Source organism: Martes martes (genome assembly GCF_963455335.1).
Source record: "Martes martes genome assembly, chromosome: 5".
Lineage (NCBI taxonomy): Eukaryota > Metazoa > Chordata > Mammalia > Carnivora > Mustelidae > Martes > Martes martes.
The window spans coordinates 78,473,386-78,500,989 of record NC_137892.1 but is presented as its reverse complement, the minus strand read 5'-3'; the positions used below and the strand labels follow the sequence as shown (position 1 = coordinate 78,500,989).

The 27,604-nt window shown below is 41.0% G+C and overlaps 1 protein-coding gene across 2 annotated transcripts in view; it reads left to right on the top strand.

The window, feature by feature from the left end:
• The window catches only part of RAB3C (RAB3C, member RAS oncogene family), a 290,830-nt gene that overhangs the window by 220,772 nt on the left and 42,454 nt on the right, over positions 1–27,604 (top strand). For both annotated transcript variants that reach the window (XM_080804617.1, XM_080804616.1), the window contains one exon: positions 23,988–24,112. In XM_080804617.1, the coding sequence (XP_080660743.1) occupies positions 23,988–24,112 (125 nt within the window). The remainder of the gene's footprint in view (positions 1–23,987; positions 24,113–27,604) is intronic.

The window sequence follows — 27,604 nt, the reverse complement described above, 5'->3', positions numbered from 1 at the left end:
GAATTCTGAAAGAACAGTCTCATGAGCATCTTTATTATCACTACTTGAAAGTCTCTGTTAGGTAATGCTTATATCTGTTTCATTTAGTCCTTTTTCTGAGTTTTTGTCTTATTCTTTTCTTTGGAGCATATTCCTGTCTCTTCATTTTGCTTGATTGTCTTTGTTTCTGTGAATTAGATAGAACAGCTACTTGTCCTAAATTTGGAGGACTGGTTTTGTGTATGGTCATGCCCTGTGTAGACTGCGGGTGACATTGGCTAGATGGCTGGAGCTGTGTCTGGTGTGAGTTAGGGGTCTTGGAGCACTCCATGCTGAGGGTGCCATGATGGGATGGCTGGAGTTGAACTGGGCATGAGCTGGGCCAGAGTGGCCCTGGGACTCTCCACGTGGAAAGCTGGCAGGATGGCTGAAATTAAAGTGGGTGCAAGCCAGAAGGTCCTGGGGCTCTCAAACAGAGGTGCCCCAGTTGGATAACTACAGCTGAAGTATATATGGGCCAGGGCAGTCCCTGGGCTTTCTGCATAAAGGGGGCCCTGCAGGGTAGCTGAAGCTGAAGAGAGTGTAAGCTGAGATGTCATGGAGCTCTGCATATAGAATTTTCCCTGGCAGGGTGGCTAGAGCCAAGCTAGGGCTTGGCCTGGGGTGTCCTGGGGGTGTTTCACACAGGGGCACCCTAGCAAGGCTCCTGTTGCTGAAGTGAGATATGGATTGGGGGTGTCCCACAGTACTGCACAAACAGAGTGCTCTGGCAAGACACCTGGAGCTGAAGTGGGTACAGGCTTGGATGGTCTCTGGGTTCACACAGAGGGCTCCCTGGCAGAGCAGCTGAAGCTGAAGTAAGTGCAAGCTGGCATGTCGTGTGGTCCTTAGCACGGAGGGTGTCCTGGCAGGGTGATGAGGCTGGTGCAAGCCAGTGTAAGCCAGTATGTCCTCGAGCACTCTGTGCAGAGAGCACCGTGGTGGGATGACTAGAAGTGAGATTGGGTATTGGCCAGGAAATCATGTGTTCCACCACACAAGGGATGCCCTGGTGGACTGGCTGGAACTGAGGCACAGGCCAAGGGTTTGGGACCCTCCACATAGGAAGCACCTTGGCAGGGTTCCTGGATCCAAAGCCAGCATGAGCCAGAAAGTTCTAGAGCACTCTTTACTCAGAGTATATTAGCAAGCCATCTAGAGCTGAAGTGTTGTCTCCCTGCAGTGTTCTAGGATGCTTTCCACTTGTGGCACCTTGGCAGGTTGGTTGGAGCTTAGTGAACACTGACCTGGGCTTTGCTGATGGGCGCAGCACTTTGGCACTTGGTGGGGTGGCTGGGGTTGGTGTGGGCTAAGGCCCAGGGCTTGCTGAGGTGGCAGGAAGGCTACAACACCCATGCTCCCACCCATGCTATCAAAGTGGAGGGAACGATGTAAAACCCAGCTATTCACTGGCCCCTCTGATGCAGAGAGTCCCAGCAGCTCCCTCACTTTGGGTGGGTTCTAGGGCTGGTTTTTTTGTTTTTGTTTTTGGTTTTTTTTTTTTGGTCTAATGACACTTTTAAACTGCAGCTTTTCTCTGTGGTCCAGGGCATATGGGGCTGGTTTGGGCTAGTGACCTTGGTGCTTGCTGAGGACATAGGTCCACCACAGCCTCTGGATCCTGCTCCTGTTGCATTATTATGGTGAAGGAGGAGCATAAACAATGGCAGTGACTAGCTCCAACCCAGACAGCATGAGCAGCTCCTGAGCCATTTGGCTGGTTTCTCTATATTCTAGTTCCCCTCTGAAAGCATGACTATTTTTCTGTGCCCCGGGACAGACAAATTCCCACCAGGTCTCTCAGTACTGTCTGTCCCTTCCCACTGCAGTTGGCAGCTTCAGGCATGAGAATTCCCTTCCTTATAGTGCCTCTGTGTCTCATGGTGTTCTCTTCATGGGCTCTATCTTTTGTTATTCAGAAGCTGTTCAGTCAGCACTTTGCTCTTCTTCAGGAGGATTTACTCTATAAAAAGGTGTAGGTCTCGTGTGTCCATGGAGGAGGGGAGTTCGGGGTCTTCCTATGTCTGCCTCTGGGACCAGAACCTATCATTTTTAAATGTTTCTTTTTTTTTTTTTAAGATTTTATTTATTTATTTGACAGACAGAGAGCACAAGTAGGCAGAGAGGCAGGCAGAGAGAGAGAGAGGAGGAAGCAGGCTCCCTGCTAAGCAGAGAGCCCAATGTGAGGCTCGATCCCAGGACCCTGGGATCATGACCTGAGCCGAAGGCAGAGGCTTTAACCCACTGAGCCACCCAGCAGCCCCAAATGTGTGTTTCTACTATCTTTTTTCACGCTAGGAAAAAGAGCTTTCATACTAGAAACTACTTCTTCCATCCAAAGTTTGCCTCCAAGGAGGCTTCAGGAACAAATTCCGCAATGGTATTTGGAAGTCAAAACTGCCTTTTCCGGGGGAGCCATAGTTCTCGAGAACTGTCCTTTTAATCTTATCTGAGAAGAAACAATTTTTGGTTAAAATTAAATATTGCAAACCCAAAGGAACTGATTCTACTCTGCAGAATTTAATATTGTCTTCCATCCGTACACGGTGTGCCAGGTACCCTGAGCATTAGCATTCCCTGGGCACATCACATCCTTCAATTTGGCTGGGCTATTGCCCTCATTCTTTACTTTAGAATGCCTTTTGCTGGAGAAAGGAGTGACATTATCTTGTCAGAGTGAAGTAAATGCATGGTGGATAGAGGAAACCCATGACCGCCAAATAAGAATACTTGGTATTGCAGATGTTTGCTCTGCAATTAAGAATTTTTCAGAACCAGAGGCGCCTGGGTGGCTCAGTGGGTTAAAGCCTCTGCCTTCAGCTCAGGTCATGATCCCAGGGTCCTGGGATTGAGCCCCGCATCGGGCTCTCTGCTCAGCAGAGAGCCTGCTTCCTCCTCTGTCTCTGCCTGCTTCTCTGCCTATTTGTGATCTGTCTGACAAATAAATAAAATCTTAAAAAAAAAAAACTTATTCTAAAAAAAAAAAAAAAGAAGAATTTTTCAGAACCAGACTGCTGACATGCTAGTCCAGAAAGCAGGAGAATTCATTATGTTTCTAAGACTAATGAAAGTGATAATCCCTTTGTGGCTTAGATTTTTTAAAAATCTAATAGTTGGAATAAAAGCATGCCTCAGTGGACAAATAGACCGTCCACCATGTATTGGAAAACAAATCCTTGAAAAAGCTTTTAGTAATAGGTTTAAGTGTGAATCAAATACAAATAAAATAGCAGTAACTCAAAGTAATTCCGTCATTCACCTTATAAATTGTTACAAGTCAAAGCAATTAAGAATTTAAAAGAACTTTGGACTACCTAATTTAGCTGCCTGTGAGCATAAGATTTGCCTTATGGGTTTACTTACCAGATCAACCTAAAATGATGAGGAGAGCAGGAAAGAATACTTCAATAGTGCGGTCGAAAGTGTTACTTCATTTCTTGAGACAAAGATCCAATTTTTCTGTCTTTAATTTCGTCTCTGGGATTTAGGTTCTCTCCTTTTGAGTCAAGGAAGAACATTTATTCTTTAGCTTCCTTCTCTGTACCAGGATGTCAAAATGTCAAGAAATGTATCATGTTTTGTCATTTTACAATTTATTTGTTTTGCCCGAAGCTACCTATGGTTATTTCAAATAGCTCAGTAAACACTAGGGTTTTAGAATTTTGACTAAATTGCTTTTGCCTAACATAGCCTGTATTTTTCTACATTTACTGCTTATTTCTCCTCAAAGATAATAGTATTTCCCTCTTCCTTTTCATTTATTAAATAGTGCCCACTGCATTGTTACTAAACCTAGTATATAGCCTTCAGCATTCGCACAGCTGACAAAATACATCCATTTAACCAAATTTTATCTTCATAGAGTTGACAGATTAGGATGGGAGAATCTCTACGTGCATTGAGTTTATTATTTACTGTTTATCCATTCCAAATTGTATGTGGCAGTTGAAGCCTCCGCATAGCTGAATAGCTAAAACAGCCTATACTTTTGAGCTACAGAGTAGCATCTGGTTTTGTTTCCTGAATGAATAACTGTTTAAGCATTGACATCGTGTGTCAGTGAGGATCCAGTCGAGAAAGTAGACCTGGGATAGCTTGTTCCACTGAGACCCTCTAATCCTATATAACCAGAGACAATGAGACAACCACAGATGATCCTCTCGGGTTTCAGGTGATGTTACTAAAGGCCAGGAGCTAGGGCAGCCACCTACCAACAGCTGGAACAAGAAAACTGCTGCCCCTCTTAGAGAAGCCACCAGAAGCAGAGGAGAAGGAGAAACCCCGAGCTTCTCCCCTCTTCCCTCTCCAGTCTCCCGATGGCGTCCCCCAGTGGAAACCAGCTGGCAAGGCAGTCTAGGAAACAGGCAGTGCAAGGGGCAGCCTCCTGCCATACAGAGAACAGCATGGAAGCTGCAAGAAAAATATAGGGTAACAAATGGGCAAATGACTGACCTGTCTGGAAAGTACTGGTCACGAAACAGAAGCGTTTCTGTTGGTACAGTCATCCTCTGAGTGCTTTGTGCTTATGTATCACCTGAGAGCTAAGGTGTTGTTTTGTTCTTCCAGTCTAAGATGTGATGATTACTAGTTAGTAAGATCTTCTCAAGCACCATGATAGGAGGCAGTTTGCAGAAGCAGGAAATAGAAGGGCAGTGTATACTTGAAGAATGGGTGTTAATATACATAAGAGATGGCTCTTCTTTTCAACGATGTGTTGCTCTTCAAGTCATTTGTAGATTGTTTCGCTCAGTTATTTGAGTGGTGGACTTCTCGAATTTGCTTCCACCAAAATGCTGCTACCATAGCCTCATCTGCCTACAAGGGATGTAGGATAAATATGGTTCACTCTGATCATAGGCATGAGGAGACCAGGACTAACTCTATGTAGCAGAGCTGAGTGCGGGTTCAGTGAACCACTTCTCCACTGCCTGACAGTGTGTGTCTGCACGAGTGCTGTGGTTCACATGCACAGTGGGCAGCTGGACCCCTTAGACCTGGTGTTTGACATGGTTCTGAAAGACTGGCAAGCAACTATCCTTTGCAACAGGAGCGAGCGGCAGCTGTGGAGCGTGGCCTTCGCATCTTTTCTAGTTTCCTGAGGCCAGAGTTCTCTTCTGTGAAGAAACCTCTTTGCTCTCCTTCATTTGGAAAAACCGTTGTCTTAAAGGGGTGTGGTGTACGTGCATGTGTCTGCGTGCATGTGCATGTGTGTGCACTGAAACTGGATGATTTTTATGGAAATTAATAGAGCAATGCTTCAGACACATTAAGAGGGAGAGTTTGGAAGGGGAAATAAGATGTTGACAGAGAGCAGACAGTTCCTGGTTTCTGCAGATCTGTCGTGCAGAACCCAAGATCTAGGGAAGGGACAGCAGCCCTCAGTCAAGTCCATGACTTGGGCCTGAGTATAATTTTTCTTTGCCTCCCTGCTTAGCATTTTCTTTCCTTTCCACTCCCCTCCCCAGCAAGCTACAAAACTCTTCGGAACAGCTGCTTTCCTAAAGCCCCAGCGTTTTTTCAGATCATACAGGAAGGCAGGCTGAGCTAACCTCACAACGGGGAACCGCTGATGGGAACCTCAAGAGCAGATTCTTAGACCACCCTCTCTCCCCTGCCCCAGCGCCCCCCCCCACTCTTTCCGGGCATGGGGCCCCCACATAGCTCCTTGGCCCCTTCTGCCCATCACCTTCAGTTCTTCAGCCTGGAAACCCCAACCCCATTCTAGCCCTGATGATCCTCTCCTTCAGTCTGTGTGTTTCTCTGACATGGAGCCTAAGTCCTACTTTCAAGATGCATCATTATGTTTTAAGTTACTGCCTGAGCCCAACAACAAGTAGTCGTGAGAAGGATTATCGAGAGAAAGCTTTTAGAGCTTCTTTCCATTTATCCTTTCTGACAAAGAGCAAAAAAAAAAGAAGAGCTTATTGGAAACCCTGGATATGACTGTGTGTTCAGAAAAAAAGAAAAGAGAGGGAGGTTAGAGAGATGACCCAGGACAGAGCCCGAGGTCATAAAATGAGAGGAAAGAATTATACAAACTGAACCCTCACCGCAGTGCCTCACCCTTAGGAAGGCACAAAGCACTGCTCCATGTCCGGCAGACCCCCTACCTCCTGTGCTTCTCAGAGGTCCAGCCTCTCCCCGGTCCCCTCCATTCCATCCCCTGTGCTGCTGGGACACTGATCCGTAGCTTCTAAAGTGATAGTCCCTCACTTACCTTTCCATTTTAACATTCTTTTCAAGCCACTCTCTAGTGAGTGTAGCAGCCTGAGGACAGGGTCTAAGTCCCATTTATTTCTATCCCCTCGTATATGGTGCTACTCAAAATATGGTCTAAAACCCAGCATCAGTCTCAGGCAAGTGCTTGTTGGAAATATAGAATGTCGGGCCTTATCAGAGACCTCCCAAATCAGAATATCTGGGGTAGAGTGTAGGAATCTGTTAGAGCAAAACTTCCAGGTGATTCTGGTGCTTGCCAAAGTCTGAAAAGCATCACTCTGAGGTATAGACACCAGTGTCTTATGCACAGTAGTTGTTTAATAAATGCCACTTGATTTGAATGTGTATGCTAGATCATAGTATAGAGCCAAACCCTGAGAGCGGAGAGCCTGTCTCCTTTACTGCTATGTTCCCAGCTCCTCACATGGTGGCTGACACTGCATTTGTTAGGTTAAAATAAAACTGGATAGTATCTTGTTTTGGTTTTGGTTTCTCTCCCACCTTAACCTTTTCTAATTAGGGGCTACAAAACAGCAAAGAAAATCACAATGAGGATTGTTTAAAGAATAATCTCAAAATTTTGAGATAATACATCAATGCCGTGACAGTGGGAGGGATGGGGGAAGAAGGGGACGGGGACTGAAGAGTACACTTACCTTGATTAAAATAAAATGGTTAAAAAAACACCAGTGCCATGTGGATGATTAATGACCTCAATTTGCCAGTAGTAATACCTTCTATTCTTATAACACTCTGGTTTTCAAAATTTTCTGATGAACATTTTTCTCATTGATCTTTATGAAAATCTGGTAGAATTTGTTTTCCTCTTAGGGCGCCTGGGTGGCTCAATGGGTTAAAGCCTCTGCCTTCGGGTCGGGTCATGATCCCAGGGTCCTGGGATCGAGCCCCGCATCGGGCTCTCTGCTCAGCGGGGAGCCTGCTTCCCCCTCTCTCTCTGCCTGCCTCTCTGCCTACTTGCGATCTCTGTCAAGTAAATAAATTTTAAAAATCTTAAAAAAAAAAATAAAAAAAAAAAGAATTTGTTTTCCTCTCTTAAGAAGTAGCAGAGATTCAAGGAAGCCAAGAGAATAGTTCTAGTACAAAAATGAGAACCCAGATTGGGAAGGGTATGTGCTATGGTGAGTGCTGTGAAGTGTGTAAGCCTGATGATTCTCAGACCTGTACCCCTGGAGCTAATAATACATTATATGTTAATAAAATTTTTTTAAAAAAATGAGAACCCAGGATTTTGTGTTCCTACTCGTGGAACGGTTTGCATTCTATTGGCATTATACAGTGTCTGAGTATTTCTGGTAACTTACCTCAGTAAGTCTCCGATTTAATTTCTTCATCTGTAAAATGGGGAAAATGATAGTATCTACATTATAGTCTCATAGAAATGAGACATTATTATCTCATTAATTATGAGCTATAATTATACTCTATCTCATATAAATTAATTTATCTCATTAAATGAGATAATAATAAATGTAAAGCACTTAGTACATTGCCTAGCATAAAATAAGGGTTTAAAAAATGCTATATTAGCATTGATTATTACAGTTTTTGGTTACATCTGACGTTATTACATTTGTTAGGACACTACGCTGTTGCCCACCTGATTGACAGTGCTCCATATGTAGGTCAGCACAGGCCAGGGTCGTCTCCCTCTGGGTGGGTGTTCCTGGCTAACTCTAGGCGCTGTCTGTGGCATTCAGTCTGATCCTCGTGGCTGGGAGTACTTCTGAGTGTTGCCCTTCCCTGGGTCTCTACTCATGCTAATTCTTTGCTCATTAAATCTTATAGCCCATCGGGAAGCTGGGGTATCTGCTGTGGTCATAGTGCTCACTTCTCTGTCTCAATTTCACACTGCCTACTCATTCCAAACACGTGCCTCCCTTGCCTCACTTGCTATGATGTTAGGGTTAAGCTCTTTGAAAAAATGAGGTAAAATCGCAGCTATTAACCAAATATAAAATAAACACACGTCAAAATTTTATTTAACTCCGCAATGAATAATGGAACCTGTAAGATGTTGCCATGGGTTTAAGAGAGAGTGTTCAGTGGACACACATTGAGGCCATCAGGAATGCTGAAGTTAATGTACCAATCATTGCCAAATAGGTTAATATCCATGGAAGAGTAATCAGTTATAATCCAGACATGGTTTATTCGCATTTCTTTTCCTTCCCAGCAAGAATTCATTTGTATTACTACCTGTTTTTATCTACAGAGCTGTAAAACAGCCCAAAGACCATGAAAAAGCAGGGATGACCGGGAAAGATGTACTAGGCAGGACCCCCAGTCCTCTTTTCTGCTGACTTCGAAGTCTTAGTTCTTCTCTGACCAGGATCTCAAAAGAGTAGGCTGGTGTTAGAGGAAGGAAGAGAGCATATAACTATGTCCAGTTTTCTCATTTTCCCTGCCTGAAAAGGAGGCTTCACAGTGTTTGTCTTAAAGGGGCTACATGGACATTTCTCCGTCTCCTATCTTTAGCTCATCTTCATACCCACTTACCCTTTTCTTGCAGCTCCTACTTCAGAAGTCCACAGACTTGTAAGGTTCCACTCCTCCTCTTTAGAAACTCTACTTTTCCCAGAGGAGAAGGGAGGCTTCCCCAGCTCCCCCATCCTGGTTCTATCTCAATGTCTGGCAAACCTCAGTGATCACTCTTTGTCTGAATGTGTATCCAGGTTGTCCTCCAAGGGGAAGTAGAGGGTTCTGGTATCTGAGGGAGGGCCGAGCAGATACTGGATTCTTAGTTCAGCTTTCCCTTCGGCAGGTGGGACTGCTTAACATTAAGAGGCAAGCCACCTTGTAAAAGACCCTGAATTACCCCGGGGGAACTAAGTCTTGTCTAATCTGAGGAAAGGATACTGCTGTTAACATGACTTTGGCCTTGCCTCCTGTGGAAGAGTAACCCAGGCGTTTGTGAGCAGAGGACCAAGTGAAGGGGGCTGTCTCTTTGTTGTGCAGAGGGAAACGCTTGCTCCACTTAGGTGTTTTTCTTTCTTGTATAGAAGAAAAGAGCTGTCCAGTGGTTACTACCTCACATAAAGGTTAAAAAATTAGAATTTGAGATTTTGAAAAATAAAACTGGGATCATATGTAATAGAAGAGGAATGATGGGGATCGGCCCAAGGTTAGATTTTGATGAATGACTCAGAATCTGATGCGCTCCAAGGTAGTTCCAGGACCCTTTTGATCAAGACAACTGCTTCTTGAGCTTTTCAAATAAATTCTCAGTATTGGCTCTCAGCAACAAACAGACTTACTGCAGAGAGGGACGTGAAAGAGATCCTTCAGAACATCCATTTCTGCTCATTCCCACTTGCAGCCTAATGACACTGTACACATGAAGATTTGGGGAATTTTTGCTTTCCCCAGGAGACATAATATTTTTTTTAAAAGATCAGTAATCACCATATGAATTTCTTATCATGTCTTAAGTAAAATTTAGTTACTTCTCTTCCCTGTGGAAGCAGTAGCATGTTCTAGAAAAGCAGGCCTGGGGAACTTTGAAGTGTAAATCCTCATTAGCCACTAGGTAATTGGGTTATTTCCATCAAGTCAGGCCATATCTTGAGTCTCCACTTTTTTATCTCCAAAATAAAGGAGTTGGAGTACGGCTCTCTAAAGCAACTCTCCCACCATGTTACTCCTTGAGGTTGGGGCAAAAAGGCAAATGTGAGCCCTCCAGGCTGGGATGAATGGCCCATCACACAGATGGCCTTTGCAGGCTGTGGAGGGGCCACCTCTTGTTTTCCCCTGCCATGGACACTGGCAGGATATAAAAGACCTTGTTAAACTCTACCAGGAACACATCTGAGTCCCAAAAGGGGTACAGCAGGACATAGGCACTACATACAATGGTGATTCTCCTCCAGTGCCTTCTTAAATGTTTGCTTCTATTCTGAGTTAACTCCTTAGGCATTTTTGCCATTTTCAACCTATTACTTGTTCATTTATTTGGTCACTAATTCAAAGTTGCTTGAGAATGTTCTAAATACCACACATTATCTTGAAGCCAGGAGATATAATGTTGAACAAAGCAGTTGGGGTCCCTGCCCTCCTAGGACCTATAGTCTAGGGCAGGATATAGACCACGGTGAAGATCATAGTGAAGTACAGGGTGTATGTGGGCCCATTTAAGGGACACCTAATCAAGAGAAATGTGTGTACTAAGCCTGGAGGGAAGAAAATGACAGATTGACACAGAGGCAATAAATTTGACTTAGACAGGGGGCACCTGTGATGCCTACATGTGGGTTTCTCGCAAAATTAGTGAAGCTTAAGCTTCCTGGTATACCAGTAAATGAGATATTTTAAAAAGGGGTCAAGGGAAGAAAAATCCGAGTTAAAGCATTTGCTAATCTCCATGATGTAAATACATCACCATGGTTGATGTCAGGGTGCGGTTTAACCACCAACCCCCAAGAGCCATTAATATTTAACAACAGAGCTTTTGAATGAGTAGTACCAGCCCCAAACAATGCCTAGTAAGCTTGGTGCCCTTTACTTGGACAAGCCTCTTCACAGTGTCTTAGTAGGGGTTCTTCTGGTACTGGGCTCTGAGACAAGAATTTATATACAAGTAGTTTATCCCAGAAATGCAAGAAACAGCCACAGGGAGTGGAGAAGCAAGCCAGAAAAGGGAAAGAAGCCAATAAAATGTGTGTTTCTGCCACCGTTGGGAAGTAGAGCTTTATCCTTCTGGAGAGTTCTGGGAATCGGTGTGACAACAACATGAGGAGGAAGGGAGCCTGGGGAATCAGTAGAGCAACTAATTCCAGTTCCTGGCCGAGGTCCGCTTCTGGGATGTGCTATTGCCCTGTTACCTTTGATCTTCAGTGATGGGCACAGTGTCCTTGCATCACTTTGGAGAAGACTTTAAAGCAAAGAGCTGTAGATTTTGGCTGTGGGAAGTCAGCTAGCAAGCACACAAGTAGTGCGCTATGGGCAGAGCCCCGAAGCCATCTGCTACATGTTGCCTGTACTTAATTCTGTATTTATATTTTGCATGTTTGAAATTGGGACCTCAAATTTGTATTAGTTTTAGGCCTTAAAAAACCTCGAGCCCCATAGTTATAGCTCCTTTTCATTGGAAAGGATAGTATATATGGGAAATTTAAAGAAATTAATAAGGATATGTAAGAACTGGGAGAAAGCAAGATAGGAAGGAACCAGATGAAAATGGTAAGCCACACCACAGTAAGGGTGTTAAGTCAAACATAGCTCATCTAGGTTTGGCTGGGATTTGGGGGTCTCTGCAGAACTCAGCTGGGCTCCTGGCTTGTCATTTCCAGGACCAGCTGACAGAGCAGCCCCATTCTGGGATGGCTCTGTCCATGATGAAGGGCAAGAATAGAAGAGGACTGGGGCGCCTCAGGGGCTCAGTTGGTTAAGCATCTGCCTTCAGCTCAGGTCATGATCCTGAAGTCCCGGGATTGAGTCCTGCATCGGGCTCCCTGCTCCGTGGGGAGTCTGCTTCTTCCTCCAACCCTCACCCCCTCATGCTCGGTCTCTCATTCTCTCTCTCTCAAATAAATAAATAAACTATTTAAAAAAAATAGGAGAGGACTAACAGAACTTCACAATGCCTCTGTTGGCTATTGCTCACGAGTGGCTCATCTCACATCTTCTCACATTCCATTGGCTAAGGCAACTCACTTGGCCCATCCAAAGCTAGTAAGGTAATGAGTTATGTACATAGAAAAAAGCTTTTTCTATGTACATAACTCATTTTAAAAAGGAGTTTAAAAGAAAGGAGACTTTGAAAAAGTATCCTCATGTAAATGCTCCCCATTATGTGATCTATTTTATAAGATAGAAGCTTACCTTCTTTGTTAAAATTACTGGCTTCCCATTAAAGGTTCTAATGATACAAAAAGCTATAACAGTAAAAATTACCAGAAATATCACTATCTCCAGATAATCACTTGTAACATTTTGGTAGAAATTCTATAGTGGATTGTTGTATTACCTCACTAAGTTACCACCCTTTTCCCCTGTAGGTGGATTGTAGTTTCTTACCTTACTAGCTTTGAGACCACCTATTAGCCTCTATAGCATATATAAATCATTACATTTTATTATGTCCGTTTCTCTTTCCTTACCATTACTCTCTTGTTTTAAAGTGTATTTCATATGTATCTTTGTAAAACACTTGCAAATACTTTGGGTGTTAGATGGAAAATAAGGAAACTTTATTTATTTATTTATTTAAAATAGATTATTTAAAACCTAAAAAGGAAAGATCTAGGGATAGAGTTATCCCAGTAATATTGAGCCTCTGTTCCACATACCAGTACCCTGGAGAGATTTTGTTAATTCCTTTGATGAAGTCCCTAGAGGTTATGATCTAATTGTTCTGCTCTGGAATAATTTTTAAAACTCTCTAAGGGTTGAGAAAAATTGAATAAATACATGATTAAATTAGTGAGAAAGTAACAGGAAGGCATTCCTATGTGATGAGCAGTAGCAGGCTGGGAAATTTCCTTATAAATTGGAAGTTGGCTGAGAAGCTGTAGAGCTATGTACTCCTAAACTTTGAAGAGAATAAGGGAAATGGAGGCTAGTGGAGGCATAGGAGCTTCTGGAATTAAGAATAGGACAGCTGTTAAGATCTGTTCGAGCTTTATTGGGTGAGAAAAAGCAAGTCTTATCCTCTCTGACATCCCAATCTCCCCACATACAGCCCAAATCAGACCCTAGGAGACCATTGTTTTTTGAGGTCACTGATACATATTTTATACACTGTTTTCCAGAACGCTGTGTCTAGCTAAAGTCCAGTCTCTGTGAGAGCAGGTTGAAATAATAGGAAATTACTTATATACCCAAAACAGGGAAGAAGGAGCAATGGTACAGAAATTGATTGTTTTGTTTATAGCTCTCCAATCAAATGAATCTGTGCATAGTTCAGTCATATACACGTAAAACATGAAAAATTCATCTTCTTCATCATAATATAAAACAAAAACAGAAAACAAAAACCTTTTCTCTATGTGTTTATGGAGAAGATAAAAATATAAATGTGGGTTGTATTTTTTGGTTTTGGTTTTAGCTAATAAAAGATTTTTTAATAACCATGATTTGATACTGGTAAGATCTGAGTTAATTGCCATTTGTAGAGTAACCATGGTGACCAACATATTGCTTCTGATTCCATTAATCCTGTGGAGATTAACTGTAAATCCCAAAGGATCTCTAGCAGTGATTCAGAAATAATCTTTTCACATGTATATTATTTGGTGACAGCCACTTTCTTTAAATGTGTCTCTAACCAGCAAAGAGATAAGACATCCCTGAATGAGGTGTACCCCTGTTCCCCAAATTTAAAAAATTTTTTACAAAATACAGCAAATGACCAAAAAGTTAAATAGGTAGAAATTCCACATTAGGAAGGATTAATTTAACAAACATGTGTCCTATTCCTAAAAGACATAACAGAGTAGGCCATTCTATTCCAGTTAGAAATTTGCCTGTGTAGGACCTCAACCTCAAGATAGGAACTGGAGACAAAATTTGATATTCTTTAATGAAAAAACTTCCAATTATTATTTAGAATATAGGAATTAAAAAGGATGAGTTGAGCCAGACTTGGGAAGAGGAATAGCTGATTGCCTAATCTGGGACTAATAATGTATTATGTTTGTTCAAAGTTATAAACAAAATTTTACATAGAGTATGACCCCACCCCATGTAAAACCACCTTTGTCCTGGAACAACCCAGAGAGTCTGTACAAAATGTAGTAGCCTCATTTTATAGATGAGGATACCTCTAAAGAATGCAGAATGACTTCCCCATGCTTAGTATTAGAGTTTTCTTTTTAACTGGTTGAATAAATTGTAAGATGCTGAGTTGTAGGAGAAGAGAATTGGATTAACAACCCAACTTTTTTCTGACCTTAATTCATATTGTGTCCAGATGATATAAGCAAAACTCTGGGCCATTTGAGTAGCAGGAAGGATTATAAATTTAACATGAATGCTCCTTTTGGAATAATAACCATCATTTCATATTTTCTTGCAAAGCGTCAGCCTACAAAATTTAAGAAAGAAAGATACCCACAAGCAGTTGGGTATGCTAACTTTTATTACTGAGATAGTCATAGAATGATGTTCATGTACTGTTTCCAGGTAGGAAAAAATTCCTGAACCCCTCACAGTACATGAAAGAAATTTCAAAATAATAAGAAGCTGATAAGACTGATTGTTAGTAGGACTAATATGAAAGTATTGTGTCACAGTTTCATTGCTGCTTATTTTTGTTCTTGGCCATTCATAAAATAATTTTCATCTCCTAATTCATAGCATCTTGGACTCTATGATACATAGTAATTCATAAATCAACCAGCATGATTCTGATCCCCTCTGCCTGGTGGTTGGACTTTGCCTAAAGCTACTTTGTTGGTGGTAGACATCATTGGCAAGTCTGTAGTAGTCAAATCAAAGCCAAACATTGGGCATTTGCACCCCTGATTCCAAAAATGAGATTAACCAAATTTGATGGCAAATTAATCTTCTGTTCACCTCAGCCCAAATGCCCCAGACCATAATTTTAATCAACAGAAAAAAGAAAATGGTCTCCATTAGCTATTTAATCTTTTAAGGTAAGGGTTTTTAATAATTCCCCAGTAATTATAAAAATAAAACATTTCCTTGACAATTTAGGAGATTGAGGAGGTCACATTAAAATATTTCTTAAAAACAAATGGAAGATGAATGGTTTTGATATAATCATGGCTATATATTTATATATTTTTACAAATTGTTAGGGAATGGGGAATACTGTGTATGCATAAATGTGCAACTCGTCACAGTAGCCTAAATCCCCATGGGTTATTAAATCAGAAATCAAGGGCACCTGGGTGGCACAGTTGCTTGAGCGTCTGACTCAGTTGCTTGGCTTCTGCTCAGGTCCTGGTTTGGAGTCACGGGATCAAGCCCTAAATCGGACTCCACGCCCACCAGGGAGTCTGCTTGAAATTCTGTCTCTCTCTGTCCCTCCCCCCACAAATAAATAACTCTTTAAAAAAATAGATCAGAAATGAGATACCTGTACATGTTGAATAGTAGAAGCAAGCATTCCATCAACTGGGCTCAAGAATACAAATAAGCTAGCCAAGTTGTTCCTTCTTCATCTCCACAAAGGTGTATCCTAGTTAAGTTTATATAAATAGGGTTGCAGAGGGTGAGTTTGCCTAGGTCCAAGAAGTGCTAAATTGCTTCAAGCAAGTAGTTGTCCTCTGTAAACTCAGAAGGCCATGTCCTTGATACTGTAACCTCAACCACTTCCTTACACAATGACACTCTCCTCTGACTCCCCCCAACATTTTTCTGGTGATTTCATTTCTAGCTGTGTGCCAGGGTAGCTTTGCCTGTTAACATAAGGACTCTATACTTAGAGCCTTTCCAGGAATAGGCCAGGCCTTGGTTAATAGGACCTCTTAGGAGCGGGGAGATAATTTAAAAATTACCTGAAGAAATCCAATTAGATTTGAGTTCCTTTGAAAGAACCTTTGGAATTTCTTTGTAAAACTATGCCAGCACTTGAAATTTAAGGTGAATTCGTGTGTAGCATGCATTTTACACCTTAATTCACTATGAATGTATCGTTTTTCATAGATCACACACATAGGATAAGGTGAGAGAAGAATACAGTATCCAGTGTTTGCTTTTATTTTCCTAATTTATGATACATGCTGACTTGCCTGTTGCTAAAGAAATATATTATCAACTTTGGCATCAGAATTAGGTTGTGTCTCTGGATTTTTCTGAAAAAATATACCACGTATCTGAGATGTTCACATGGGTCATAGAGTATATTTCTCCAGCTATTTTTTTTATTAACATATAATGTATTATTTGACACAGGGGTACAGGTCTGTGAATCGTCAGGCTTACACACTTCACAGCATTCATCATAGCACATACCCTCCCCAATGTCCATAACCCAGCCACCCTCTCCATACCTTCCCACCCCCCAGCAACCCTCAGTTTGTTTGCTGAGATTAAGAGTCTCTTATGGTTTGTCTTCTTCCCAATCATATCTTGTTTCATTTTTTCTTTCCCTACCCCCAATCCCCCCACTCTGCTTCTCAAATTCTTCATATCAGGGAGATCATGTGATTTTATTGTCTTTCTCTGATTGACTTATTTCGCTCAGTGTAATACCCTCTAGTTCCATTCACTTCATTGCAAATGACAAGATTTCATTTCTTTTGATGGCTGCATAGTATTCCATTGTATATATATATCACGTCTTCTTTATCCATTCATCTCTTGATGGACAGCTAGGTTCTTTCCATAGTTTGGCTATTGTGGACATTGCTGCTATAAACATTGAGGTGCATGTGCCCCTTTGGATCACTGCATTTGTATCTTTAGGGTAAATACCCAGTAGTGCAATTGCTGGGTCATAGGGTAGCTCTATTTTCAACTTTTTGAGGAACCTCCATGCTGTTTTCCAGAGCAGTCACACCACCTTGTATTCCCACCAACAGTGTAGGAGGGTTCCCCTTTCTCCGCATCCTCGCCATCATCTGTCGTTTCCTGACTTGTTAATTTTAGCCATTCTGACTGTTGTGAGGTGGTATCTCATTGTGGTTTTGATTTGTATTTCTCTGATGCCAAGTGATGTGGAGCACTTTTTCATGTGTCTGTTGGCCATCTGGAGGTCTTCTTTGTAGAAATGTCTGTTCCTGTCTTCTGCCCATTTCTTGATTGGATTATTTGTTCTTTGGGTGTTAGGTTTAATAAGTTCTTTATAGATTTTGGATACTAACCCTTTATCTGATGTCATTTGCAAATATCTTCTCCCATCCTGTCAGTTGTCTTTTGGTTTTGTTGACTGTTTCCTTTGCTGTGCAAAAGCTTTCAATCTTGATGAGGACCCAATACTTCATTTTTACCCTTGCTTCCCTTCCCTTTGGCGATGTGTCTAGGAAGAAGTTGCTGTGACTGAGGTCACAGAGGTTGCTGCCTGTGTTCTCCTCAAGGATTTTGATAGATTCCTTTCTCACATTGAGATCTTTCATCCATTTTGAGTCTATTTTTATGTGTGGTGTAAGAAAATAGTATAGTTTCATTTTTCAGCATGTTGCTGTCCAATTTTCCCAACACCATTTGTTGAAGAGACTGTCTTTTTTCCATTGGACATTCTTTCCTGCTTGGTCAAAGATTGGTTGACCATAGAGTTTAGGGTCTATTTCTGGGCTCTCTGTTCTATTCCATTGATCTGTGGGTCTGTTTTTGTGCCAGTACCATATTGTCTTGATGATTACAGCTTTGTAATAGAGCTTGAAGTCTGGAATAGTGATGCCACCAACTTTGGTTTTCTTTTTCAACATTCCTCTGGCTATTTAAGGCCTTTTCAGGTTCCATATAAATTTTAGGATTACTTGTTCCATTTCTTTGAAAAAGATTGATGGTATTTTGATAGGGATTGCATTAAACCTGTAGATTGCTTTGGGCAGCATAGACATTTTCACAGTCTTTGTTCTTCCAATCCATGAGCATGGAACATTTTTCCATTTCTCTGTATCTTCCTCAATTTCTTTCATGAGTACTTTATAGTTTTCTGAGTACAGATTCTTTGCCTACTTGGTTAGGTTTATTCCTAGGTATCTTGTGGTTTTATGTGCAATTGTAAATGGGATCAACTCCTTAATTTCTCTTTCTTCTGTCTTGTTGTTGGTGTATAGAAATGCAACTGATTTCTGTGCATTGATTTTATATCCTCACACTTCACTGAATTCCTGTGCAAGTTCTAGCAGTATTGGAGGGGAGTCTTTTGGGTTTTCCACATAAAGTATCATATCATCTGCAAAGAGTGATAGTTTGACTTCTTCTTTGCTGATTTGGATGCCTTTAATTTCTTTTTGTTGTCTGATTACTGAGACTAGGACTTCTAGTACTATGTTGAATAGCAGTGGTGATAACGGACATCCCTGCCATGTTCTTGACCTTAGCGGAAAAGCTCTCAGTTTTTCTCCGTTGAGAATAATCGCTGTGGGTTTTTCATAGATGGCTTTGATGATATTGAGGTGTGTACCCTCTACCCCTACACTGTGAAGCGTTTTGATCAAGAAAGCATGCTGTACTTTTGTCAAATGGTTTTTCAGCATCTATTGGGAGGATCATATGGTTCTTGTTCTTTCTTTTATTAATGTATTATATCACAGGGATTGATTTGTGGATGTTGTACCAACCTTGTAGGCCAGGAATATATTCCACTTGGTCATGGTGAATAATCCTTTTAATGTACTGTTGGATCCTATTGGCTAGTATTTTGGTGAGAATTTTTGCATCTGTGTTCATCAGGGATATTGGTTTATAATTATCCTTTTTGATGGGATCTTTGGTTTTGGGATCAAGGTAATGCTGGCCTAATAAAATGAGTTCAGAAGTTTCTTTCCATTTCTATTTTTGGAACAGTTTCAGGAGAATTGGTATTAATTCTTTAAATGTTTGGTAGAATTCCCCTGGGAAAACATCTGGCCCTAGGCTCTTGTTTGTTGGGAGATTTTTAATTACTGCTTCAGTTTCCTTACTGGTTATGGGTCTGTTCAGGTTTTCTGTTTCTTCCTGGCTCAGTTTTGGTAGTTTATACTCTCTAGAACTCCATCCATTTGTTCCAGATTGTCTAATTTGCTGCCATATAGTTGCTCATAATATGTTCTTATAATTGTTTGTATTTCTTGGGTATTGGTTGTGATCTCTCCTCTTTAATTCATGATTTTATTTATTTGGGTCCTTTTTCTTTTCTTTTTGATGTCTGGCCAGGAGTTTATCAATCTTATCAGTTCTTTCAAAGAACCAGATCCTAGTTTCACTGATTTAGTCTACTCTTCTCTTGGTTTCTCTTTCATTGATTTCTGCTCTGATTTTTATCGTTTCTCTTCTTCTGCTGGGTTTAGGCTTTCTTTGCTGTTCTTTCTTCAGGTCCTTTAGGTGTAGGGTTAGATTGTGTACTTGAGAACTTTCTTGTTTATTGGGAAAAGCTTGTATGGCTATATACTTTCCTCTCAGGACCACCTTTGCTGTGGTCCTGATCTGTGGTCCTGATCTGTGGTCCAGATTTTGAACAGTTGTGTTTTCATTTTCCTTTGTTTCCATGCATTTTTAAATTCTTCTTTAATTTTCTGGTTGACCCAGTCATTCTTTAGTAGGATGCTCTTTAGCCTCCACGTATTTGTGTTCTTTCCAACTTTCCTCTTGTGATTGAGTTCTAGTTTCAAAGCTTTGTCATCTGAAAATATGCATGGAATGATCCCAATCTTTTGGTACTGGCTGAGACCTGATTTGTGACCAGGATATGATCTATTCTGGAGAATGTTCCATGTGCACTAGAGAAGAACATGCATTCTATTGCTTTGGGATGGAATGGTCTGAATATATTTGTGATGTCCATCTGGCCCAATGTGTCCTTTAGTGCCTTTATTTCCCTGTTGAACTTTTGTTTAGATCATCCATTTCAGCGAGGGGGGTGTTAAAATCCTCTACTATTATTGTATTATCGTTGATGCGTTTCTTTGATTTTGTTATTAATTGGTTTATATAATTGGCTGCTCCCATGTTAGGGGCATAGATATTTAAAATTGTTGGATCTTCTTATTGGACAGACCCTTTAAGCATGATATAGTGTCCTTCCTCATCTCTTATTATAGTCTTTGCCTTAAAAATTAATTTCTCGGGGCACCTGGGTGGCTCAGTGGGTTAGGGCCTCTGCCTTTGGCTCAGGTCATGATCCCAGAGTTCTGGGGTCGAGCCCCACATCGGGCTCTCTGCTCAGCGGGGAGCCTGCTTCCTCCTCTCTCTCTGCCTTCCTCTCTGCCTACTTGTGATCTCTATCTGTCAAATAAATAAATAAAATCTTTTAAAAAAATTAATTTCTCTGATATAAGGATTGCCATTTCAGCTTTTGTTTGATGTCCTTAGCATGTAAATTGTTTTCCACCCCCTCATTTTAAATCTAGAGGTGTCTTTGGGTTTAAAATGAGTTTCTTGCAGACAGCATATCAATGGGTCTTGTTTTTTTATCCATTCTGATACCCTGTGTCTTTTGATTGGGCCATGTAACCCGTTTACATTCAGGTTAACTATTGAAGGATAGGAATTTAGTGCCATTGTATTGCCTGTAAGGTGACTGTTACTGTATATTGTCTCTGTTCCTTTCTGGTTTACTACTTTTAGGTTCTCTCTTTGCTTAGAGGACCCCTTTCAATATTTCCTATAGGGCTGGTTTGGTGTTTTTAAATTCTTTTAATTTTTGTTCATCCTGGAAGCTTTTTCTCTCTCCTTCTATTTTCAATGACCCCTTAGCTAGATACAGTATTCTTGGCTGCATATTTTTCTCATTTATTTCTCTGAATATATCATATGAGTCCTTCCTGGCCTGCCAGGTCTCTGTGGATAGGTCTGCTGCCAACCTAATATTTCTACCATTTTATGTTACAGACTTCTTGTCCCCAGCTGCTTTCAGGATTTTCTCTTTATCTCTGAGACTTGTAACTTTTAGTATTAGATGATGAAGTATTAACCTATTTTTATTGATTTGGGGCGGGGTTTCTCTGTGCCTCCTGGATCTTGGTGCCTGTTTTCTTCCTCCTATTAGGGACGTTCTCCACCATAATTTGTTCCAATACATCTTCTGCCCCTCTTTCTTCTTCCTCTGGGATTCCCAATTATTCTAATATTGTTTTGTCTTATGGTATCACTTATCTCTCCAATTCTCCCCTCATGATCCAGTAGTTGTTTATCTCTCTTTTTCTCAGCTATCTTATTCTCCATCATTTGGTCTTCTATAACACTAATTCTCTTTTCTCCCTCATTTATCCTAGCATTAAAAGCCTCCATTTTTTTTATTGCACCTCATTAATAGCTTTTTTTTTATTTCAACTTGTTTAGATTTTATTTATTTCTCCAGAAAGGGATTCCCGAGTGTCTTCTTTGCTTTTTTCAAGGCCAGCTATCATTTTCATAATCATTATTTTGGACTCTAGTTCCAGTATCTAATTAATGTCTATATTGATCAGGTCCCTAGTAGTCAGTACTGCCTCTTATTCTTTTTTTTTTTTTTTGAGGTGATGTTTTCCACCTTATAATTTTGTCCAGAGAAGAATAGATGAATGACAGCACACAATGCTAAAAGCAGAACAACAACCTCAGAAAAATATACAGTAAACAAATCAGAAGAGAATTGAAACTGGGGAGAAAAAAAAAAGGAAAATATATATAAATATATGGTAGGATGGTGAAAATAACAGAGCTGCACACTTGATTTTGGGTGTGTTTTTGTCTGTTAGAAGAAACTGCCTCTCCAATTTTAAAGACAGGGTAAAAAAACAACATATATATATATATATATATATATATATATATATTTAAAGACAGGGAAAAAAACAACATATATATGCACACACACATATATGTGTGTGTGTGTATATATATATCTTTAAGTTGTTATAACAAGGGAAAATCATATATAAATACATATATATGGGGGAAAACATATATATACACACACACATACATACATATACGTGTGTGTGTGCATGTGTGTGTATATATATATATATATAAATGGTAAAATGAAGATATTAAATATGACTGTAAAGATGAAAATCTAAAAAAATTTAAAAATGATAATAAGTTGGTTGAAAAAAGAAAGAAAAAATTAAAAAAAAAAAAAAGGTGAGAATGTGATCAGGCCAGCAGGAGACTAGAAGAAAGCCATACACTAGATTTAGGGTATATTTTGGTCATACAGAAACTGTATCCCAAAATTTTATAGAAAGAAAAACTCATATGTATACTAAAAATAAGATTAAATACAATGAAGGGATAGATTATGACTATAAAAACGAAAGTTAAAAAAGATTTTTATAAAGGTATTGATAAGATAAGATGTTGGTTAAAATAGGAAAGAGGTTGGGGTGCCTGGGTAGCTCAGTCAGTTAAGTATCTGCCTTCAGCTCAGGTCATGATCCCAGGATCCTGGGATTGAGCCCTGCACTGGGCTCCCTGCTCCATAAGGAACCGACTTTTCCCTCTACCACTTCCCCTGCTTTTGTTTCCTTTCTCACTTTTTCTCTGTCAAATAAGTAAATTTAAAAAAAAAAAAAAACCCTTCAAAAAAAATGAAACAGGAAAGGGGAAAAATTTAAAAAAGAAAGAAAATTTTAAAAATTTAACTTTGAAAGACTAGAGAATCATGGAAAAAGCCATGTATGCCATGTGCTGTATTCCCCCAGTGCTGGAGTTTTGCAGTTCTCATTGATTGATGAACTTGGTCTTGCCTGGAAGTTCTTGCTTATCTTCCGGGGAGGGGCCCGTTGTAGTGATTCTCAAATGTCTTTGCCCGAGGTGGAATTTTACCACCCTTGCCAGTGGCCCATCTAAGTAATCTGCTCAGGTTCACTCTTGGTAGCTTTTGTTCCCTGAACACTTTCCGTAGAGCTTTAGAGGACAGGAATGAAAATGGCGGCCTCCCAATCTCTGCCCGGAGGTGCTCTGGGCCTCACTCCTCAGCACACCCTCAGAGAAAAGCAGTCAATCACTCCCATCTCTCCAGCCTCACTCCATGCTCACCTGGCCTGTGACCAAGTGTTTCTCTATCTGGCACATGGCCCCATTTGGAGTCTCCAAACCCAGCAGATTCCTGCAGTACACTCCCGTGCTGCTCCTCCCAGTGGAGGAGGGGATGGTGTCTCCCCGTTTCTGCCACTTGTGGGGTCCCAGCTTAAGAGCAGTGGCTGTGCCTCAGATCATGGTTTAAGGTAACCTCAATCTGAAAGCCCGTTCCTCAGCTCCGTCTCTGCAGCCGGCTTCCCCACTCCGATACCTGGGAGCTCTGCTACACTCAGGCACCCCTGGTTCTGTGACCCCCGAGGGTCCTGAGAAGACCGCACTGTCCCAGTGAGGTCTCCACCCCCTGCTTAGCCACTGGAGCGATGTCCCTCAGTGGAGCCGACTTCTAAAAGTTCTGACTGCATGCTCTGCTGCTCTACCACTTGCTGGGAGCCGGCCCTTCCCCCACCCACAGTACATTTTCCCGTATAGCATCTGATTCACTTCTCTGCATATCCTACCTTCCAGAAAGTGGTCGATTTTCTGTTCATAGAATTGCTGCTATTCTTCGATCTCTTGTTGAGTTTGTAGATGTTTAGAATTGTTTGATAACTATCCAGCTGAATTTCTGAGACCAGGCAAAATTTAGGTCTCCCATTCCTCCACCATCTTTCTCCTCTTCTCCTTATGATTCATTCTTGAAAATTAACATTATCCCCATATCTCCTAGGCCCCGATTGTCCTAGCTCTTTAAGTTGTTATTATAACAAGGGAAAATCATGCCTTTTTTTTTTTTTTTTGTAATGGGCTATAAGGTGAACAACTGGGTTTCTTAAAACTGAGGAGTTTCTAGGAAGATGGGATTTTTACTGCAAAAACTGGAAATGTCATGAATAAACAAGAATCATTGGTCACTCCAGCTATAAAGGTACTACATAAGGTGTAGGTAAAAGGGAGAAAGGAAAGAACAGGAGTCATATTAATATCACCCAATAAAAAAGAATTCTTAGTACAAATATTCTGACTATCTGAAGGGTGAAATTGCACTGAACTAATTAATTCTAAATGTCAGGCATTTGGGTTTCATTTTTTGCCATTACCATTATCTGTGGGACATACTCCTCCTTCGTTTTATGTTGTGTTCTCTGCTGATCGTTTCTTGCCTGTTTTTCTTTTAGGTCAACTCAAATCAAAACATACTCTTGGGATAATGCCCAGGTTATCCTTGTTGGGAACAAATGTGACATGGAAGATGAGCGGGTCATTTCAACAGAGAGAGGCCAACATTTAGGAGAACAGCTTGGTAAGTGATAAGCTAACAAAACAGAGCTTGGTCATTATTTGTAACAGTGCACAGAGTCACGGCTAATTGCTATGATGGACTTAATGAAAGGACTTTCAACCTTACAGTAGAAGCCAGCATATCCTCAGTAAGTAGTAAGTGGATTTCCTCCCACTTTTTGTGGCACTATGAGAATTCAAGCATAACTACAAAAGCAAAATAACCATAATGTTAATCTACTACAAGGTATTCAAATTCTCATTTCATGAGAAACACAGGCTAAGCCCTGCCTGCTATTTTGTCATTGCATTGTTTTTCTCCATATACAACATTTTGCATTGACTGAGCATTTTATTATGCTGTATGATTGTTGTTGTCAGGTTTCTACCGGAAGAGTTTAGTAGCACAGAATAGGTCACATTATAGATTCTGGTTCTGGGGACATCACTGACAAGGCTTGCTGCTGTTAAAAATGTTTTTGAGGGACGCCTGAGTGGCTCAGTGGGTTAAGCTGCTGCCTTCGGCTCGGGTCATGGTCCTAGGTCCTGGGATCGAGTCCCGCATCAGGCTCCTTGCTTGACGGGGAGCCTGCTTCTCTCTCTGCCTCTGCCTGCCACTCTGCCTGCTTGTGCGCTCTCTCTCTCTCTCTCTCTGATAAATAAATAAATAAAATCTTTTAAAAAAATGTTTTTGAGACTTATTCTCCTCCTCTCTCAAAAATAAGTATCATGACCCATGCCTTCTTTACCAAGTTTTTGTAGATAAAACTAACTGAGATAAGAAATAGGTATTAGAGAGCTTTAGAAGTCACAAAGCCCTTTTAAACACAAAACATTGTATCTTGAGAGAAAAATACTGGAGTGAGTAGGGTAGAGTTTGGTGCACAGGAGGGAATCATGATTGATTTATTAGTTCAAGGCATTTACACTGAGCACCTCTGATATGCCCTGTACTATGCCAGATATCATGGGGCATACAAAAATGTATGATTCACTGTCCCTGGGCTCAAGTTGCTTTTAGTCAAGTGGGAAACCTAGAGATCCACAGGAAAAAGCAGAAACAGCCAGACAACAAAAACAGGATAGTTAGCTAGGAGGTAGATGCCAAGAAAAAAGCAACAGGGGGAAGGAGGCAGACTGGAAGAGAGGTACCAGGAGGTGTGGGAGCAGAGTGGGACAAGAAGCAGGTAAAGCTCAAAGAAGATGGGACACCTGGAGAGAAATTGTATGGAATTGAGCAGAACAGCTGGAAAGAGGTGAGTGATGAGAGGACATAGAGATCATAGGGGTTAAATGCCAAGATAAGGCCTGAATGGACCCTAAAGGAGAATAGAATTTGAAAACCACAGAGAGGAGAGGAAGCTTTATGTATAAAGGGTACAATGGACCAAGGACAGTGAGAGGAGAGTGAGTACAAAAGTTGGAACCTAGTGTAATATTATTGAAGTAGAGAGCAGATTTGAGGAATAATTGAAACTCTAGAGCAAAAGAGGTGGAATTCTTTTCTTTTTATTCCTGCTCCCCTTCCTTCCCTCCCCCTCCCCGTTTCCCTCCTCCTTACATAACAGAGAATATCAAGGTATTCTTAGCAGGGCAGAGTATGGCTCTTCAGCCTTTTTGGCTAGTACCTACAGTAAGAAATATGTTCAATCCAGCAATCGAGTGCATACATATGTATAGAGAGAGAAAGAAACAGAAGTTTCACAAAGTATATTTACCCCTATTTGATTCTCTTTCTCCGTCTTTTAATAATGGTCTGACCCACTCTTGATTTTAGGACTTAGTTACGGGTCTCAACCTACACTGAAAAGCGCTGCTATGAAGGGCTTCTTTGAGATCAATCTGCTGGTACTGGGCAGTGCATATTGGAGAGCAGAGACCCTCTCAGTGGGTCCCATTTGGGTTACTCTGTCATGTGGTAATCTCCTAAAGGAACTATGCACGGCCCATTCTGAGAGCTTAAACATTTCTTCGTGAGATCAGTGTGCTCATTAGACTAAGGGCCACCTGATGACCACAAGAACCCTTCCACAAATGTTTGTGGAGCTTCCCATGAGAAAGTCACATAGCTCATGTCTGGTTTCTCTGTGGTTGCTCTTGAACCTTCAGCATTTCATTCTTTGGGGTTGTTCAATTTTATCACTTTAACAACATTTTCATTGAAAATCCTGAAAAACTTGGCAAACTCTCCTTATTTCTCTTAGCACATCAGAAAGTTAGGATTGGAAAATAGTAGATCCCCCAAAAGAGAAAAGAAACCTAGGAGTGAGTTGGCATGGTGGCTTCCTGAAACCATCTCTAGTTTCCCTATATTTTCTTCACTAGTCAGACATGTGCCACATTGGGGGCGCTGGGGGAACTGCTCCACAGTTCGAAATTGTCTCTCTCTGTATAAACCTGAAAACTGTTTGGTAAACAAAAATGGATTGAAGGTGAACACTGTTAAGTGTCACCAGTAGAGAAGAGCCAGATAACCGCATAAATTCTTCACTACTTTGATAAATTACTTGGATGTTCAGAAGAGCAAGTTATGGAAGGAAACACTAGAATGATGAGAATGCGTCAAGAAGGTGACCTTTCTTAGAACTAAGCCTGTGACTACATCAACAGGAACCCTGTTCATGCAATGCCGGCTGTAGAAAGTTCCTGAAATTGTGAGGCAGAACTGTTTGATGCTCCTATGCAAGTTCTCCCAGTGGTTTCTAATTGATTTTTTTTTTTTTTGCTCTCTATTTAATATAACCCAGCAGTTGTTATAGCAACCAACACTTGTGCATTCTTAGAGAGTCATTTATTTCCTTTAATGTGGTTTGTTCTTCTCGTGACTTGCACACACTTCTACAAATGATAATGAGAGATCATTCGTATGGAAATAACCCACTCTTACAACCTCAATGTAAAGATTTTAAAGGTCTTTGCTTTATTTTTTTTATATTACTAGCAAAACTCCATTGTCCAGAATTCCCTTACATACACACAGAGATTGGGCACTGTTTATAAACATCATTTCCACATTTTAGTAAATGGTTGAAAATAACTCTTCTGTCAGTCTGGTTACAATTGCAAATCCTAATGAGGGCTCTTGAAGGAACTGAGTTGTAGGTGAGCTCTTTAAAAATCCTTGTTTAGGGGCGCCTGGGTGGCTCAGTGGGTTAAAGCCTCTGCCTTCGGCTCGGGTCATGATCTCGGGGTCCTGGGATCGAGCCCCGCATCGGGCTCTCTGCTCGGCGGGGAGCCTGCTTCCTCCTCTCTGCCTGCCTCTCTGCCTACTTGTGATCTCTGTCTGTCAAATAAATACATAAAATCTTTAAAAAAAAAAAAAAATCCTTGTTTGGCAGTCGCCCTTCTTGGTCGGTCCTCTTTAGTTCACCAAGCATTTACTAAGCGTTCACAATATGTCAGCTGCTGGTAATACCATCCCCTACTGTCTAGGAACAAATGTAGTAGCCGAGATAGACTATACAGACAGTGAGAATCCCTTACCTTATTGTCTGTTCTATTTGGCCCGTGGTAA